We start from the raw sequence: 20,589 nt of genomic DNA, 5'->3' as shown, positions 1-20,589 counted from the left end.
ACTTGTACAAAAATTTACAATCGTCGGGCACCCTATAGAACCTGTCAGGTTTCTTGGAAGCAGGGGGCAGAGAATCAGGAGCTTCAGAGGCATTGGAAAATACATCCAACAAAGCAGCTAAAACAGGAGGAGCAGCAGAAGGTTTAGGTGATTCTATCTGCAGCAACTCGTAGTACCTCTTATGAATCTCAGAGACCTAAGTACAATCCCATCTAAAGAAATCCATCATTATGGAGATAGAGTCCCCAAAAGAAATCACTTCAAAGGGAGTATCAGGACTGGTAGATTCCTCTTTTTCTGACCGACAGTCCAAAGGAGAAGGAATCTGATAAGAGTAAGCAAGGGATTCTTCATCCAAATCCAAGTACTCCGGAATCTTAAAGCTTATTATTATTATTAATCTTAAAGCCAATTACTCACTGGCTTCCAACCAGTTGCAGCAGTGGAATTTGATAAAGTAGGGCGAACATCGGGGCATTCAATCACCTTGGGAGAGACGTCTGGTGGAGGCTGAACAGCGGAAAATTCTGGCCTATGCTTCTTGGCCTTCTTCCCGGACAGCTGTCCCTCAAGGTGGGAAGTTCCCTCTATTGTATCTTTCATGAGAAGTTTAAGTTGCTGATTCTCAAGATACAGCCCCCAAAGAAGAAAATCTACTATGCAAAGTTTTAGGTAAAAAGCCTGACAGATGGAACAGGATGCATGGTTGTGCGTGGCGTCACGGCAAAACAGACACTGCCTGTGCATGGCGTCAAGGCAAATCAGACACTGTTCGTGGAAGACTTTATGGGGAATTGGCCTCCCACACTGACATTTACCCTTCTTGGATGACATGTAACCCCACAAGCAAAGAAAAGACAAGTAAAAAAGGAACCCCAATGGGGCACTTATCTGCAATGGTTCAGTAAAACCAGCAACGGAACATAGGCGATCAGACTGACAATCAAGAGATGACATTCAGACTGGCAGCAAAGAGGTTCTGAAGATGGCATGTCCTGACATCACCTTTATGCGCTATGCTACGTGAGGACATCTCTTTAGTCAAGTCCATCTAGGGCAGGCAGCCAACCTTCTCTGCACTTCTGACACTGAAAGAAAATCTTATCCTTCTTCTCTACTAATTTTAGACCAGGAGAATGGCCTGTGACCTGCACTTACCTCACCCAGCTCCCAAACTCCGCATGCAACCTGCTTAACTTGCTCATCACAATGCCCACTAATACTGACCCACCTTCATCTGGAAGTCCAGCTTCACCCCACCTATCTAAGCAGTCACTCAGTACCCTTCCCTAAGCTATACCTACCATCCACCATACCTTCTGATATTGTCCTGTGCCTGAATTTCTGTTTCCATTGCATTATTTCTCAATTACCCAACCCCCCCCCAACTAAAGAATGTACACTCATTCCATTTTACAACATCCCTCCACCCAAAATAAACTGAATCGATATTCTCATGGAGCCAGATCCATACAGCACAGGTATAATGTTCTGAATGAGACCAAGCTGCTGGAGAAGCCGGCAAAGGCAGATAGGTGAGAGCAGTAGTTCATCCACTAGGATGGGAGGTGGGCAATCCAATCCATAGTAACTTCGACAATGTCTGGAGGAAGAAGTAAATGTCATGCAGCATGTAGGTATGGGATATGATTTTGGCTTTGCCACATTTGCATAAAAGCATGTCCACACACTAGACAGTAAACAGCAGCCACTCACTTTGGTAAGTTCTTTGGCGTGATTAAGTCACTCAGTGGGCAACAGCCTCCTCCATGACCAGCTCTCATCATGACAAGCAGATGAATGAATGGGGATGATCAAAGTGAACAGGGGACAGGTAAGGGAGGATAAAAAGTATTCAAAAACAAACCGTATCAGCAGTCTCTAGTATAATGCTTTGCAGAATCTTGCTATTCCCTCCTATGCTTCCTTTACTTTCCTGTGCAGTCTTCCTCCTGTCCCCGATCCCCAGCAAGTCAACCTCAAATTAAAAATCTATTCTCTTCAGCCTTATTAGTGTTATACATCACCTACAGAAAACACTGTCATAGGAACATCAAAAAATCAGTTCTGCCTTTCTCAACCCACAACATACCTGTCACGTCTCATCCCAAAAGTATAAAAAAATACAGTTGTGTAAGAATTTACCATAACAGTTAATGTCCTACTGATTCCATGTTGCGGTATTCTTAAAATGTGGGTTTTTCAGTCCCCTGATGTCTGGCCAGGGTACCAAAGCTTTACCTTCCCGAAGGCATATGTCTGACATGTGAACTCAGCTCATATGAACTGGGGTATATAGGCAGATATACATAAAAGTACCTCAAACAAACTCCAAGCCAATAGCCCAGACAACAGAGAGGAAACTGATCACTTAGGAGGAGTGAAGCTTGAAGAGGGGAAAGTAAGCTCCCCCGAAAGGAGTCTATAGGTGATAGCTTATAGGAGAAGGAAAGAAATATTGGAAGTAGATGAAGAGAAGTAGTGAAAGGATGGAGGGAAGGAATAATGCAACAGTGATCAGTAGGGCATCTACTGTTATGCTAAGTTCTTACACAACTGTACTATGCTCTGACTGAAATCACGGTTACAGTATTCTTAATATATGGGTGATTCCCAGAGTTGAAGAAGGCAGAGAAGAGTGAGGTTGACTGAAGGGAGGATAAGCTGTCCAGGAGAACAGACAGGACAGACCCAGCAAAGGCAGCCCTAGACCTGGAAAAGCCATCAATCTTGCAATGCTTGTTGAAGGTTTGCAGAGAAGACAGAGTGGAATGTGCTTTTGGTCAGGAAGGCAGTGATTTCCCATACTGGGTGTAACACTTAGACAGAGCCTTCTATATTCAAGATTTATTTATTTATTTTACATTTGTTTACCGGGAAAGTCCAAATGGATATATGTCCTTTTTCCGGGGAGAAAAGCTCCAGAAATAACGCACATAGTAACAATGGTAAAATAATACAGAGTACCTGAAATTATACATTCACAGTATCTGAAATTACATTCAGAGTAACAGAAATTATACAAAGACATTAGATAAGTAAACAGATACATTTAGGTCAGCAAGTGTAGAAATTATAATTAATATTTACATAGAATTATATGCAATGGTTTGCTTAGAGACAGGCTGGGCCAGCTTGGAATCCATGAATGAAACAAAAAGTTGTTCAGTTTTTTCTGACAGTTTTCATTTTTCCAAGTCAAACCTCAGCTGCCTGTAAATATCTACTGAATGGAGAATCCCCCCCCCCCCCTGTTCTGGGAATTAGGAAAAACGGTAGGAAGGTGGACAGCCTGATTGAGGGACATATCTCATTCACTACCTTAGGCATGAATGATGGCTTGGCCCAGAAAGTCACCCTGTCTCTGTGAAAAATGAAAAAGGGTGGAATAGCCATAACTGACTGAAGTTCAGACACCCTATGGGCAGAGGTAAGAGACAACAGCAGGACAGTCTTCTAAGAGCAAAAATTTAAAGTGGCAGAAGCTGTTGGCTCAAAAGGGGGAAGAGTACATTTTTCCAGCAAAACATTGAGATCCCAGGAAGAGAAATAGGTTTCTTAGCAGTTTAAAATGCAAGACTCCCCTCAAGTAAAGTTTGATCTCCATCCTGGTCATGACAGGAGGACCAAGAATCAGGCGAACATTAATGGCTGACAGATTGGCTTCAAAGGATGAATAGGGTGGACAAGATTATAATAATTTGCAAAGATACTTAAGGACAGAGGGGACATTGTGTTGGTGTGGATTATTTGTATAAATGCATCACTGTCTGTGTTGTACATGATGGTTTAAAAAATGATGCACACAGAAAAACAAATGACAGAGGAAACATCTGATAAGAATGGGTCTTTGCTATGCTTGAAGCATCGGACACAAAATCTTTTCTACTTGACTGGTATATGATTTTCTGGTGGCAGGTTTTCTGGCTTCCTGTAAAACCTGAACAACCTCCTCAGAGAACCGGTGTCTTTTAGCAATCATAACCCTATCATCCACACAGTAACATGGAGAAAGGATAGATTTGGATGGAGAAGGAGACAGTACAGTTGTGTACACTTACCATAAATGTAGATGTTAGAGTGTATTCACTGTTGCAGTTATCACACTTGTGTTATCTGCCTGCAGGTAGCCCTCAGTCAGCCCAAATACCAGAGACTTAGTATTTCTGCGTTGGTTGCTGTTGCTCCAGGACTGATGTCAGGATGTCAGGGGTATAAAAACAGGCAGCCAATGCCATTACATCAGTTTTTCTTGCCCCAAATGTCAGGAGCCCCTCAAATAGGGAGCTAAGTTATAGTGGGGAAAGCACCACCAGTAAAAAGTAAATACTAATACCCCTGAAAGGAGTGAGTAAATAGACCTAGAGAGGAGACAGAGTGAGACAAGGGGGCTGATAGGAGGGAAACCAGGACTGCAACAGTGAATACACTCGAACATCTACATTTATAGTAAGTGTACACAACTGTACTATGCTCATGTTTCACTGTTGCAGTCATCACACTTGGGTTGATTCCCAAAGCTGAAGAAAGGGTGGAGGCAGTCAAGAAGAGTTGGGGCTGACTAGTACGCCCTGCAGGACTGCTGTTGCAAAACCCACCCTGGATTTGGAAAAGATAGGCAGGTGGTAATGCAGTATGAAGGTGTGTACAGAACTCCAGGTACCAGCTTCCAGGATGTCCCTGGTATGGAATCCCCTGAGGAATGCTGTAAAGGTAGAAGATGCCCTAGTGGAATGTGTTCTGACACCCTTACGGGTTGGTTTCCCATGGTGCTTATAGCAGAAATGGATGCAGTGTGCTATCCATTTGGAAATTGTTTGTTTTGAAATGGCCTTGTCCTCTGCCCCTGGTGCAAAGCGGACTAGTAACTGGATTTCCTGAAGGGCTTAGTCCTATTCAAGGTAGAATCTGAGCTGTCTGTACACGTCCAAAGAGTGCAGGATCCTTTCCCCTTTATTTTGAGGATTAGGAAAGAAGGTTGGCAAATGAAGAGATTGGTTGAGAGCCACACTGGACACCACTTTAGACAAAAATGAAGGGTCAGTCCTGAGGGAAACCCTGTCAGCATGGAAAATAATGAAGGGTCCCACAGCCATAAGTGCTTGTAGCTCAGACACTCATAGCTGAAGTGATGGCCAGAAGCAAGGCTATTTTCCAAGTGAGGAATTTTAATTCTGCTGACGCTGCAGCCTCAAAGGGGGGGGGGGGTAGCGTGAGCTTTTCCAGTATAAAGTTTAGGTCCCATGCTGGGTAGGTTCTCTCCTTGGTGGCCTTAAGTTTTTTGCCCGTCTCAGGAACTGTTTGATAAGAGGGTGAGAGAAGAGAAGTGGCTCAGTGTTGTAATGAGCCGAAATGGCAGAGGCATGGATCTTAATGGAGGAGAAGGATAGGCCTTTGTGGAGTAGGTCTGATTGGTAATCCAGGATTAGAGGTAAGGAGGGCAGTGCTGTGTCCACTCCTTTAGATTGAGTCCAGAAACAATACCTTTTTCACTTATCAGCATAGGATTTCCTTGTACTGGGTCTTCTGGCTTCAAGAATGATGTCCAGCACCTGCTTGTTTAGGCTGATCATGGGGGAGAATTTAAGAAATAAGAAAGGCTGCAAGATTCATGGTTTGCAGTTGTGGATGCAACATCTGTCCCCCCCTTGCTGAGTGAGGAGGGTTGGGATCTGGGGTAGGTGCCAGGGTGGCACCGGTGACAGGCTGCGCAGTAGTGGGCACCAGTGCTGACGTGGCCAGTCCGGGGCAATCAGGATTGTCCTTGGTCTATCCAGTCTTATCTTTAGTAATATTCTTGAGAGAAGAGGCAGAGGGGGGAATGCACAGAGTGAGAGGTTTTCCCACTGGAAGGATAGGGCATCCACTTTCCAGGCCCTGCTGTGAGGTGTCCTGGTGCAGATTTTGCTGAGCTGGTGATTGCAGGGAGAGGCAAAGAGGTCCACCTCTGGGGGTCCTCCATGTCTGGATTAGAATACTGAAGGTGCTGGGGTCTAATTGCCAGTCGTGTTGGTCTAGGAGATTTCTGCTTATGTCTGCCAGACAGTGCCTGGCAGGAATTGAGCTTGCAGATGAAGCTGCATGTCCAAGGCCATGTTCCACACGGCCATGACTAACGTGCAGAGTGGATAAGAGTGGGTTCCCCCCTGCTTGTTGATTTACCACATAACTGTGGTGTTGTCTGTTTTTATTAGCAGGGGTCCTGGTGAGAGTAGGGACCAGAAAGATGTCAGAGCATGCTGAACAGCTAGCATCTCTTTTTGGCTGATGTGCAGAGGAGTTTGACTTGGACTCCAGCAGCCCTGAATGTACTTGTCGTCCAGGTGTGCCTCCCAGGCACAGTCTGATGCATCTGTGGTTAGAGTCTGGGCGGCGTGGGGTTGAGTAAAGGGAGTCCCTTGTTGTGGTTGCATGCTGCTGCCCACCAAAGAAACTCTGTCCTTAGATAAGGTATGATAGGTATGACGGTTTCCAGGTCCTGAGAATGTTGGCACCAAAGACTTTTTAAGTACCACTGAAGTTTCCTCATATGCAGCCTGGCATGTGGAATTGGTAGGATGCAAGAGGCCATGAACCCTAGGGCCGGCAGGATTTTCCTTGTGGATAGCTGGGTTCTGGTGGCTATTTGCGCGAAGTAGCCTGTCAGATAGGCTTTGTTTTTCTGGAGTAAGGCCTGCCATCTGGGGATGCTGTGTCCAAGCTTGCTCCGAGGAATACAATCTTTTGACTGGGGAATGGTTTTGATTTCTTTTCATTGACAGTGTACCCCGGGGAGGTTAGAAGGTTCTTTACAAATGTCAGGTGCTGCAACAGCTGTTCCTGATTGTCTGCCTGAATCAGGCAATCGTCCAAGTATAGGTAAATTTGAATTTTTCTCTGTCTGCAATAAGCAATGGCTGGAGCCAAGCATTTTGTGAATACTCTGGGAGCAGTGGATAAGCCAAAGGGAAGTGCAGAGAACTGATAATGGATAGATCCTGCCCTGAAACGTAGGTATTTCCTGCATGAGTCCCTGACAGGGATGTGCAGATAGGCTTCTTTTAGGTCTAGGATGGCTAGCCAGGCATCTTTGGACAGCATAGAAGAAGCTGCTGAAGGGTGAGCATTTTGAATTTTGGTACCACCAGGAAGATGTTTAGAGTGGAAAGATCTAGGACGGCTGCTAAGTGTCCTCTTTTCTGGGTACCAAGAAAAGTCTGGAATAGAACCCTTGACCTATCTTGTTCTGCCGGAACAGGGTGAATTGCCCTTATGTAGAGCTGGGATTGAACTTGGTTTTGTGCCTCTGCCCACTGGCTTGAAGGAAGCTCTGGGAACCCTTTTGGGGTTGGCAGTGAGTGGAAGTAAAATTTGTACCCCTGGGATACAATGTTGAGTACCCATCGGTCTTTGGTAAAGAAGGTCCAGTTTTTTTGCATGATAGGCAAGTTTTCCTCCTAGGGGCATGAGCAGTTGGGCAGAGCTGAGGAGTGCAATAGAGAAGTCATTGTGAATTCTTTCCGTAAGGAGGTGGCTTAGCACTCCCTGTTTTTGAAGTGGAGGCACTCCATTGCTTAGATCTCTGCATACCCTGAGACTGAAGTCTGGGGGGTCTTTTCCCCTGGGTCTAGTTTGAGATGGCCTTGAGAGGGCTGGAAAGGACCAATGTTTCGAGGGGCAATGCCTACTGAATCTAGAAGGCTGCACTAGCAAGAAATCGTTGGCTGTCTGCATAGATTTAGCCTTTTCTTCCATCTTTTTTAGAACCTCTTCTGCTTTGGTGCCAAACAAATTGTCCTTGTTCAAAGGGGGTGTCTAGTAATTTTGATTTGGCATGGTCTGCCAAGGTCTGCTCCTTAAGCCAAGCATGCCTTTTCAGTACATAACTGGTGACTGATGCCCTGCAAGATGCTTCTAGGGTATCAAAACCACATTGGAAAGTATGCTTGCTGACTTGCTTGCAGAATGCATAAGCTCTTGTAATTCTTTATTTTCTGCACAGTCTGTAAATGTAGCTAATTTTTGCTTAATAAGTTCCATAATATGATGCTGGTATTTCAGCATGTGAAACTGGCAATTCAATGCCCTAATGGTGAGAGTTTCAGAGGTGTATACTTTTTTACCCCATCTGTCTAAAGCTCAGAAATCCCTGTCTGGAGGGGTGGGATTCTTAGCTGTAGTTGCTTTTATACCTTTAGGACTCTGAGAAATTACCTCTGGGTCAGCAGTAGGATTTTTGAAAAAAAATTTGTGAAAGTTAGGGACTCTGTAGTACTGGTCTGTTTTTTTTGGAGCAGGGGGTAAAGTATCAGGAGTTAGGCTGGATTCCATAAAAACATCAACCACAACATCCAGAACTGGAGGTATTTGCCTGCGTCTATGTTGTGGCAAATCTAGAAATTCTGAGTCTCTTTTTGGACTGAGGATAGTCTTGGCATTCCCAGTGGAAATGCTCTCAAAGTATGCAAGGTTTCACCAAAAGAAAAATCCTCTGGAGGGGAAGCAGAGGGAATGTATTTCTCTGCATCTGAATCCTCATAAGAAGATAAATGCATGTCTTCATATTCAGAAACCTCAGAGTCATCTGACTCTTGGTCTGTTAAAGCTGCTGGGGACAGGTCTCTTTTTCTCTTAGCAGGAGAAGATTGGCTTCCCCTAATCAGCATAATCAGGTCTTCTACGATTTTAAGCATATGATATTGTGGCAAGGAAGCAGGTACGTGAGTTTGGGTTGTCATTTTATTAGGCGTAGCTCGTACTCTTGGCCTTAGAAACTCGTAGTTTTAGAGAGAACTGAAGACGTGAAAGAAGTCGTCGGTTTGTGTCGAATATCGGTAGTTTGAAGAACTTCCTCAGAAGCCGTGCCTGCACAGCGGCTCCGGACCCATCCAAGGTAGAGACATCTGCAGGTTCCGTAGTCAAAGAAGAGTCTTGCGGCATACTGGACTCCGAACGGGTCTCGGTAGCGGCCTGCAAATCCATCGAAGTGGGCATCAGGGGCTGCGAAAGCACCTCACTGAGTACCAGCGAACTGGCGACTAGCTCAACGGAAGCATCGGTGGCAGTTTTGGACCTGTGCGGTCATTCTCTGTCTTTATCCTTACGTTTTTTTCGGAAGATCGGTAGTTGGATGGCTTACCAAAGCTATTTCAGAATACGGAGATAGAGAGCGAAAGTATTTAGTGACAATAAGGGCTCGATGACGAATAGTTCAGGCATTGAACAAAGCTAAGAACTGCCAGCGAGGTACGTCGTGGTCTTACCTAAACAGGTGATGCAGTAAGAATGGAAATCTTGGTGTGGTATTTGCTTTCCACAGGCGAGACAATTGTTAACTTTTTCTGACATCGGTTAGAGCAAGAAAAAAAGATCCCCAAAAGTGTACTTAGCTTTAGAAGACTTCAGAATGATTCAATTCGGAAACGAACACTCAGGTAGCGGCTGACCGGCACTCGTGCAAACTGCTTCTGCTTCGGGCTCCTCGGCAAGAAAGACTGATGTAATGGTGGTGGCTGCCTGTTTTTGTACCCCTGAAGTCCTGACGTCAGTCCTGGAGCGACAGCAACTGATGCAGAAATACTAAGTCTCTGGTATTTGGGCCACCTGAGGGCTACCTGCAGGCAGATAACCCAAGTGTGATGACTGCAACAGTGAAACGTGAAGAAAATCTTGCTGTTGACTGACCAGATCTGGTTGGAGTATTATTTCCAAGAATTTTCCTTGGATAGGTGTAGTAGTAGGGGAAACGAATGCTGTCTTGGGCAGAAAAGGGCCAAGAGTATGAGTTTTGGAGCTGCCTTTTGAACTTTAAGGACTTTTGGAAGTAGTGGCAGAGGGCAAAAAGTATACAAGAACCTTTCTGATCAATGTAAACAGAAAGTTGACTGTCCTCAAAGCTAAGGCAGAAGGACTCTTGGAGCAGAACAAGGGAAGGTAGTGGTTTTCTATGGAAGCAAAAGGTCTGTTTGTGGTGTTCCCACTGATGCCTGATTATTTTGAACACTTGTTTCATCATGGTCCATTCATGAGGGTCCTCCAAGGACCTGCTTAAGGAATCTGTCAGTACATTTTGCTATGAGAGAGTATATGCAATGGTGAGAATCATGCCCATTTGTGTGGCTAGGTGTCATGCCTACTGTTCTAGCCTGTAGAGTGGTAAAACCTTGTGCACCCCATGTGTTCAGATACCACATAACTCTGGTGTTGTCAGGGTACACTATTAGCGTACCTGGTTTACACAGAGGAAAGAATATCTGCAGTGCTTGCAGAAGGGATCTCATTTCCTTCAGGCTGCTGTGTTCTTTCAAGAGGAGAGGAGAAAAGGCCATTTCCCCTGCACTTGACAGGATCTTGCCCAAACCCCCATGCTCTGTCTGAGGCATCTATATGAAGAACTTGGTTGGGTGAGGCCTGGGTGAAAGGAAGACTTGGGTTGTGCATTACCTGCTTCTTCCACTAGAGAGCTCCCTTTTGAGGCAAGGTAAGACTGGAATCAGGATATCCAAGGTATTGGGAATGTTGAGACCTCAATGATTTCAGATATCATTGAATTTTACTCCTATGTAGTCTGGCCAGAGGAAACACTGCGATGGAGCTGCCATGAAGCCCAAGGCCCCAAGTATCTATCTTGCTCTGCAATGAGACACTGAGTACAGGTTTCTGAAAAAGGTGGCCAGATTGAAATTTTTCCTGAAGACCCTTTTCACCTAATTATCCATAGACCTACTACCTTTGTCTGTGGGAAGGCTTTATGTATTATAAAAAAAAAAAAAAAAAAAAAAAAAATATATATATATATATATATATATATATATATATATATATATACACACACACACACACACACACACACACACACACACACACAGATATATATATATATATATATATATAAAAACTTGTTGGGATTGTGCATTTGTGCATTATACTACTTTTTAGGTACAAAGTTTTTTTACCTTTGAGATTTTTTTGCATTAAGAAATATTGATGCAAAACATTATTTACTATACTGATGTGCCCATTTCCAGAAGACTATAGTATATCTTTTGAATATCAGTGATTTCCCTTGATTGTCATACAAAATGTCTCATCATGTTCTGAGCAGTTTCTCCAAAAGAGGTCTTCACAATAGGAGAGTCAGGAAAAAGTGAGTTGCTTTATCTGAGGAAAGTGCTGTGGAATACATTTGTGAGAAATAGTCCAGGAGAATGATCAGAATCCACATCATGTTCTACCTCAGAGAAAGAGGAATCTTGAGTGTGACTGTGGTGTGGTCTGTGGCAGCTGGGTCACAAAAAGAAGAGGCTTCAGGGCCATGATTGCTTTAAATAAGTCCTGGGAATCCATTTTTTGGAAGCTGTAGGGGAGGTCACATGACTTTTTTTTTTGCTTTTTCTTTTTAGGTGTGACATCTGCCTGAATGAGTCTCGATGGTTTAGAATGCTGGCGAGCTTCAATAACATTGCATGGGACCTCTTCCATGGCTAGAACTTCAGGGACTCCATCTGGATCCTCTGAAATAATGCGACATGGTTCACCTGAGGTTTTCACAGCCTGCAAGACCTCAGGAGCCATACCTTCCTCTGACTGGGTCTCGACAGCAGGCAACTGAGGTGGTTTCTGATGGGACCATGGGTTCTGCAACTTCAGTGGATGTGTCTGACTCAGAGCTGTTAGACTGACAGTTGTCTCGAGGTCTCGTGAGTTTTTTCTTCTTCAGTGGAAGGGTGATGTGTCAGATGCTGGGGATTCTGCCATTCTGGCTTTGGGCCTGATATTTTAGATGCTGAGTTTCAGGGAACATGCTAAAGAAGGAAAGCCTTGACCAAAGGGTTTTCAGAATGAATGATTGGCAAATGGAGCAGGTTTTGTAGATGTGTTCTAGGCCTAAACAATAAAAAGCACTTAGTGTGCAAATCATGGTATGGTATCTGCCTACCACAATGGCTCTTATTCCTCCTAGCTGACATCCAACAAAAATAATCTACACAAATCAAAAATACAAAAAAGCAAAGTTCTCCAATAGGGCACTTATCTGAAATGCGAAAAACAAAGCAATGGTACCAATTACCCAACATGTATCAGTCGGAATGGATGCATGACCTGCATTCAGGCTGGCACAGCAAGATAGTCTGTGGTACTTGTGCATATGTCCACCTATACACCCTGATACATACAAGCCGAGGTCATCCGTCAAATGTACTCCCTTAGGAAGGTAAAGCTTTGGTACCCTGGCAGGACATCAGCGGTCTGAAAACCCATATGTTAAAGGGACATTCCCAGGGATTTTTTGTTTTGATTCAGCCTTTGTTTACATTTCAGGTTTGCCTATCTAAGCATGCTCACCTTTGGGTGAGGGGGGGGGGGCAAGACAGTGTCTGAAGGAAGTTTTAAAGGTGTTAGCCAAATTCCATCTCAAATTGCAGTTGTACTGACAACAGCTCTCCCTGTGACCCATTCATTAGTTCAATCTGTGCATTTTACCCATTGAGAAAAATAGCCTTTCAGGCATTTTATGACCCGACTTCTGCTGCTACTCTAGAACGCATATCAGTAATGCAAGGCTTTTAAAACATTAGTAAACATTTTGTTTCTTTCATTTCATATTTTATTATGTGCTGATTGTGAATCCGGGCCATCTACAACAATTTTATGACATGGTTCTACCTATAGAAAGTATCTGAGTCAGGCAAACAGTAGTGGAAACCATATTTCTCTTTCGTTCATGTTTTATTGTATTCAGATTTTGGAATACTAGCCTGGTGTAGTGACTTTCTGATCTGTTAGTAATTCCACAGAAATAAAGTGCATGACAAGGTTGGAGCATTAGTAGACACTTTTCTGTTCCTTTTTCAACTTCTAGTTGGATATGTGCTGACTTCTAACACCACTAGACAAATGCAGTATTTTTTATGAGCGGGCTGCTTGTACATCCTTAGAAGCATGAGTGATGCAAAATTTGAAAATTAGTATACACTGATGTCCCTTTTCCCTGGCACAGCTTTCTTTATTTAAATATGAACCAGGAGCTGCGGGCATAGTTCCCTAGTCCAATGCAAGTCAGAGAGGAACACAAATCTAAAGATTAGTTTATCCTGGGAGATGAAACGAGACTGGAACTGTGGATTTACAAGATATTTAAAAGTAAAATGACACTCCAAGTGGGAGTGAAAGTGACGTGTCAAAGTGGGTGTGACTTCTATCAGAATAACTGTGACCCTAATTTTAACACTGGGATTGTCCCTTTAAGAATACTGCAATAGTGATTTCAGTCAACACATTTACTCCTTTCAGGCATCTTTCACAGTCTACTGCTTCCCCCTTCCCAGCAGCAGCTCCTCCCTTAATGACCTTTAGAACCTATGCATCCCCTCACCAGAGTATGGGTTATTTGTACTCATTCTTTGCCATCCCTTGGGCACTCCTCTTAATAAAATGCTTTACTATCAGTTTCTTCATTATTAATCTTGGAGGAAACACTTCACAACACATGGACCCTACAAATGCCTACAAAAGCCCTGGGATATATGGCTTGATCCACCTCTGATTTAAACAAGCTGCATCTATCCGGCTACCAATTCAGCACTCTCTTTACCTTATTACCAAGCAATTCTATCAGGCAATGCCCACCAAATAAAATGCATGCTACAACACAGCTCAGTCATGCAATGCCAAACACTGAAAAAGCATACAACCAAGCACCGTGTCAGGTCACACCCACCAAGTCTTGTCATCAAGACAGAAAAACCTTCGCTCCCATGAGAGTCAGTAAAAGGAAGGTACTCAGAAAGAAGAAACTAACTGCCAAAAATCTTCTTTAGTTGAAAACCTGTATATAGAGAAAGATTTTATTGTAATGTGTTCATCTTATTCTGTAAGCAGGAAGGGATGCACCCTACCTTCCATAAGAAGTCACAGGATGGTCAATGGAGTAAATGCTTGGAAATGTGCCATCTGAGCACCAGATGGTGACCCTACGTGCACCTCTAGCCGGCACTGCTTTCATGGTGTTCAGCTTTGCACTCAGAGGATGACAGATGCTTAGAATATAGTACCAGTACATATTTAATACTGTTTGATACAAGAATACAAGTCCTCTAATTGCATTCACTTCATTGATTAATACCAGACTGATTCAGCCTCACTGTCATGTTTTTTTACTGCCGTTAACTGCTCCATAACTAAATTGTTGATTTTTAATGGCATCACTCTGTGAAACAGTTTTTATGAACTGCCGTAATATGGTATTCAAGTGCACATACACTGTACTGGAAGCACTGAAGAGCATGTCGAAATGATATTAAAAATATATATATATTACCATACCAATCATGGTGCAAACAACTCTTCCTGCATTTATCTGTCATACCATCTTTCAGTCAGCTATTTTACTGTGCTGCACAACTCTGCCCAACCTGCCAAGTCACTACCACCTAACAAAAAACAAACATTTAAAGTACGGGCTATAAACGAAAGGTTACAATAGTCATCAGCATGCTTCCTGTCATAATACTTACTTTTTTAAAAAGTCCTGAAATTCATTAGGCAAGCTTGATGGTACTGTCACTGGGTATTCTTCAAAGGGTTTTCCAAGACTTAGAGAAAGCAGTAGAAGGCCTAGTCCCCATACATCTCCCCTTTTCCCAGTCTTAGTTGGTAAAGCCTTGTCACTGAAACGGACCCTGGACTGTTCAAATACATCCTCTTTGCAAATGTCAGCCAGTCGCTTTGAAATACTGTAGTCTGTAAGTTTCATGTTCCCCCTGCTGTCTACCAAGATGCTTGAAGCAGAAAGCCCTTTGTGGACGACAGAGTTGTTATGCAAATAGTCCAGGGCTAACAAAAGTTGCATTGCATAGTGCTGAAGTTGGTCAAGGGGCAAAGGAGTCTGTGTGATAAGGTTTGAAGACAGGTTGGAGCCATTAAAATGCTCCACAAGCATGTGCACAACAATGGAGTCCTCCTGCTCTTTGTGGTGTAGTGCCACATAACGCACTAAGTTTGGGTGCTCCAGCTTCGTCAAGGAGTTAAACTCAGTTTCTGCACCCTGTATCTGAAGTTAAGGGAGCAAAATAAATAAATAAATAAATAAAGATACTTGGGTTGCGTCATCATTCTCTCATTCGCTTCATAATACAATCATCTTTTATTTAGTAAAAACACCAAACACACACACACACACAGAAATGATCCTTTGCACATAATGAACATTTTCTAGCCATAGTGTAGAATCTAGACATAAATGCAGTCTAACTGGATACACATCATACAATCAGATTTTTTACTTACACACAGGCAACATCAACTTTAAAGACCGATTTTCAATCAACTCCTAGATAAAGCAGGGGAGAGAGAAAGACAATAAAAAAATAAATAAACTAAGTATGACCACTGTTTACAAAGCCCATTTTCAGGGGAAACAGTAAATGTCTGGTTAAGTGACTTACTGAAGCTACATATGCACTAAAAAAAAAGTTTTATACTTGTCCACTAATACTGCAAGTGTTTCTATCTACAGCCTTCCTTGCATTTCCAGAAAAAAAAAAATGGTTGTGCTACTCTATGGCAGGATTTCAGTTGTGCCATCACCTTGTTTACTACTCTAGCTGTGTAATGCAAGAAGTATATGTTGGGGGGGGGGGGGGTGAAACTACATCGTACACTCACATATGTGAACTTCAGAAGATCAACAAAAACTCCTCAATCTTCACATAACTAAAAAAAAAAAAAAATTTAAAAAACTCACATGCACATAAAAACAGTGGGTCAGATTCCAAAAGAATTGCTCTCACTGTAAATGACCACATAAACTAAGAGCAGGTTTTTATGAAACTACCCCCTCAGCCTGTTTACAGATGGGTCTTACACCAAAGTCAGTCCATTCCACTGAGACCAAGTCTTTCAGAATCGAGGCAGACTTGCACTGACTGCAATCTGGCTCAGTGTTTTATTGCAGGAGGCAAGCCCCACTGTGCCTCCAACTCTGAAATCATTCTACAACGGGGAAAAGGTAAACTCCCCAATCCCCACTGTTCGCAATCTTATACAGAAACAAAGTTAGCAGTCAGCAATGTTCGATCCGTTGATTTTTTTGATCATCTGTGCTGCCTTTTGCCTTCTGATGCAATAATAGCATCATTTGATTACCTCAGTAATACCCAGGTAAGGATACAGTATGACACCAAGGCATTTTTGTTCGGATACAGGTGTGCCTGTGTTACCTTTCAGAACAATTTAAGAAGGGTAAGGTAGTTTTTGGGGAGTTTAGCCAACAGTATGACACTAGCCTGTTCTGGATGGGTTAATCATTAATCTTTTTTTTTTTTTTTTGTGTGTCCGGTTACATATTTAAATAAAACTGTTTTACAGCGATTGTTGTAGCTAAGAAATGGTTCTGCTATAATCAAGGAGTAGAAGACCATATATACTAAACTGTGAAAGAGAAGAGTAAAAGGCCAATAACATACCCAGTTGTACTCCTTTGTCAATATAACCTACGTCTGAGTAATTATTATTACTGAAAAGTTGAAATTACCTATTTTCAAAGCAGTTTTTGAAAGGTTTTACTACGTGCCATAGTTAAGTTTGCACATTTACTGTGTAAGACAAAGTGGTTTGTTGTCTTGAAATGCCAAAAACAGACCCGCACTTAAGTGACTATTGCTTATGTTGGGACATGTTTATTGGTAAATGTATACAAAGCTAAAGAGAAAAATTAAGCAAAGAATCTATGAGCATGTTTACTGTATTAATAAGAGCATTACTACCAATGCACTAGCTAGACATGTATTAGAACACCCCTCGCACCAGTTTAAGTTTAGTGTGTTGCAGCAAGTTGAACGAGATATGAGAGGATGACCACGGGAATTGAGACTAGAAGAATGCGAACTAATTTGGTTAGTTTGCACATCAGCATATGTATTTACCAGGTCTCAATGATTTTTTATCCATCAAATGCCTGCTGAAACTAAAGGCATAAGTTAGATAAGGTTTGATCTAATGCTTTTATTTATATATGTATATATTTTCTGATAAAATGCATCTCATGGCTTATCAACTGACATGTTACATTATTCCGATAAGATCTGTGATTTTCAGCTAATATTTAGAGGTAGGAGGATATAGAGTTAAATTTTGTCCAATACTGGTACACATTTTCCTTTGTACGCTTTCAAGCACTATAGGAACAGTAGTTGGGTAATATGGGGTTTCATCATGATGTTCTAGTTTTTAAATGTTTAAATGAGTTTAAATGTGTTTCCTATATGTAGTTTATATATTACTTTTTGTACCTATGATACTGGTTTTATTTATGTACAGTATTACATTTTATGAAAAATATTTAAATGGTTGTATCAACTTTAAGGCAAAGGGTAGGATCTGTTAATTAACTGTAATTAACAGATCTAGTTTGTCAATTTAGCACTAACGGACAATAAGGCTAAGGTGTGTTTTATTTCTTGGTCTGAAGAAGTTGGATTATTCTAACTGATGAAAGCGCTTACCTATACTGTGAATAAAACAGTGTGTTTTATGTCAACTAAGTCCACTTTTTGTGCTTTACCAGTTTTTTGTTTGAATTTAGTCTTTGTAATTTATACAAAGCTGTCATAGTGCTGAAACCAAAGTGGACGTCATGCTGCTCATCAACGTATTTAAATGGCTGAAAAGTTGGTAGCTTCTCAGTCTGGCAAGGGGATATACACCTGAGATAAGTATGTAATCTCTGCATTTGTTGGCTTTGATTTCCTTAGACTAAGGAATTGTGACAGAATGTTTCAAAGGCATGGATATACCACCATACTGGAGGAAATTAGTATTTGATATATATATATATATATATATATATATGTATATATGGATTCACTTTATAACCTCGAAATGCTGAAATATCGAATTTCAGTATCTCGAGACTATAAAACTGAATTCACAAAACACCGACAAACAAAAACTGCGAAACCACATAACCGAAAACACTGCACACACTACACTAAACATACAACACAACACCCACATGACAACATAAACAAAATAAAACACACATAAAACAAACACCTCACACACACATAAGCAGGGGGGCAAGACCCCCTGCACCCTCCCTACTTATATATACTAACTCCGAGATCGCACAAACACAACACAAAAGCTCACTCACACACGCACATTCTCAATCCCTCACACACACACTAACGCCCACTCAAAACCCTTACAAAACACTCACTTACCTGACATAACACCTACATCCACACACGGCACCGCGCACCACCAAAACACAAACCCGGACATTACGTAGAGCAACTTCATAACTGCGAATTCGACATATATTCAACATATGTGAAATTCGCGATTATGAACGTTCGCTATTTCAAACATTCGACTTAATAGCTTTGAGATACTGAAATTCGACATTTCAGTATTTCGATGTTATAAAGTGAACCCATATAGATATATATATATATATATATATATATATATATATATATATATATATATATATATACACACACACACACACACACACACACACACACACATATATATCTGTGTGTGTGTGTGTGTGTGGGTGTGTCACGCTGACAGCCCAGCTACTTGGAATTTTGCAAATAATTCTATGTCGTTTGTGAATACTGACATGATTTATACAGAACTGTATGTTATGTACTGAGCTTCAAAGATGTATCCACAGTGTGCCCTGCTGGAACATAGAAGATTAACCAGCAAAACTTAAGAATAGTTGAGGTTAAGTTACCTTATAGCTGGCCCATAAACAAAAGATGCTATCTCTCAGTTTCAGTTCAGTAGCACACACAATGTCTAGAGCTAGAAGTCTTTATTTTGTCTTCAAAGAGAAATAACTACTAGGTTTCAAATGTAAAAGCATTTTATTGTTTTATGACTTCCAACATCTGCAAAGATCTGAGAGAGGTGCATTTCTCACACAGAGATGTTAAATTCTGTTAATTTCTGTTTAGCTTGGGAACTGAAGTCAGGTGACAGAGTGATGTCAATCAAGCTGATCCAGCAGTAATATTTGATATTAATTTAAGAACTCTCTGAGAGAGAGACTGTGCATTTTGTACTTTGTCTTGGACCTAGCAAGAACATCCACTCAATCACCATCTGTACTTGCCTTGCTCTGTAAGTACGATTTAGGGCATAGTATCTCTTTTAGATATAAATAAGAATATAGTGAAGATTAGTTTAGATGTTTTCTGTATTTATTTGAGGCTGTCCTGCAATGTTGTTTTAAAATATTTCCTGTGATTTTGAACTCTGAAGTTACTGTGCTGACTGAGTACTGTCTTGTTCTTTTATTATTTATTATTAAATATATTTAACCCTATCTTTGTAGCCGATACTTGTGAGACACAGTTAAGCTCTTAAGAGTATTTGCATATATATATTTGGTGACACTGTACAGGCCACTCCTAAATAGCCTTGATAGTCTTGGTCAGACTACCATTTGGATAATAGTAACATTACACAGCAGGACTGGACACCCTTTGTATGGCCTTACAGTAGTCGATAAGTAGAGTTGGTGGCAGTGGAAACTACCTTATAGTCTGGGAAGAAGGGGGCATAGCTACTAAACCTGTGCCAGCCTTCCCCAGGTGTGTGTGTGTGTGTGTGTGTGTGTGTGTAAATCAAATCTCAAAGTGTGTATGTGTCACATACTTGGGCAGGGACACAAAGCACCAGTTGGACAGAGAGGGTGCTGGAGGACTTGGCTTGGCCCCTCAGCTGAAATCTTAACACTATAGCTGTGCCAGTGGGGAGTCTTACTGGGGATCTGGAGAAAGAGTGAGAAATCAGCCCCAGACCGACTGTGATCAGTGTGCTCTTAAGGGAAATTGCACTTTACTGTTTGTGTACGTGTCATGCTCCCAGTGTGCATGTCCCCTAACTGTTGCCAGTGATGAGGACTGAGGCTCCTTGATTACTGGGCCAGTGAAGGGGCATCACATATTGATTGGTTGGCAGTGGTGCGATACCATGTTACATATTAATTGATCGACAGGGGTGAGATAGCCACATCATACATTAACTGGCTTGCAATGGTGTGGATACTGAATTCCTGTAGCCTGTGTATAGTGGTCACTGAAGGTGTTCATACTCTCAATCAGCCACGCAGTGAACATTCAGATTTTCGCATCACAATTTTTTTTTTTTTTTTTTTTTTTTTTTAGCTTAGTCAGTCAAGGAAAGCAGGCAAGCATGTCAGCAGAGGAATATGGCAAGCTGACAAAGAGCCAGTTGGCTGATGTGCCAGGCTAAAGGACTGGTACAATGCAATCAGACTATGGCTGAAATGACTGTAGCTTTGGGCACAGCTGCATCACAAACCAGCGATCAGGACTACAACCAGGTTGGCCTTGGAGATGTACAACTCTCAGAAAATGGACAGCTCAACCTTTCCACAGAGGACTTAAAAATCTGTCTTGAGTTAAAGAGACTGAAGCTGGAGGCCAAGCATGTGGAAACAGAAGCAGCAGAAGAGACTGAGAAGTACAGAGTCTGAGGAAAATGAGAAACTGCGACGTCTAGAGGCAGAGGCAATATAAAAAGAGATGCTGACTCTTCGCCACAGTTATGGCGGTAATGGGGATGAGA

General features: G+C 42.0%; 1 protein-coding gene across 3 annotated transcripts in view; it reads right to left on the bottom strand.

Annotated features, from left to right (window-relative positions):
* Positions 1 to 20,589, bottom strand: part of EIF2AK4 (eukaryotic translation initiation factor 2 alpha kinase 4) — a 3,701,979-nt gene that overhangs the window by 2,847,153 nt on the left and 834,237 nt on the right. For all 3 annotated transcript variants that reach the window (XM_044073832.1, XM_044073831.1, XM_044073833.1), the window contains one exon: positions 14,496 to 15,031. In XM_044073832.1, the coding sequence (XP_043929767.1) occupies positions 14,496 to 15,031 (536 nt within the window). The remainder of the gene's footprint in view (positions 1 to 14,495; positions 15,032 to 20,589) is intronic.

Source organism: Protopterus annectens, chromosome 6.part0 (genome assembly GCF_019279795.1).
Source record: "Protopterus annectens isolate FY-2018-M chromosome 6.part0, PAN1.0, whole genome shotgun sequence".
NCBI lineage: Eukaryota > Metazoa > Chordata > Ceratodontiformes > Protopteridae > Protopterus > Protopterus annectens.
This window is presented reverse-complemented; position numbering and strand designations above follow the sequence as displayed.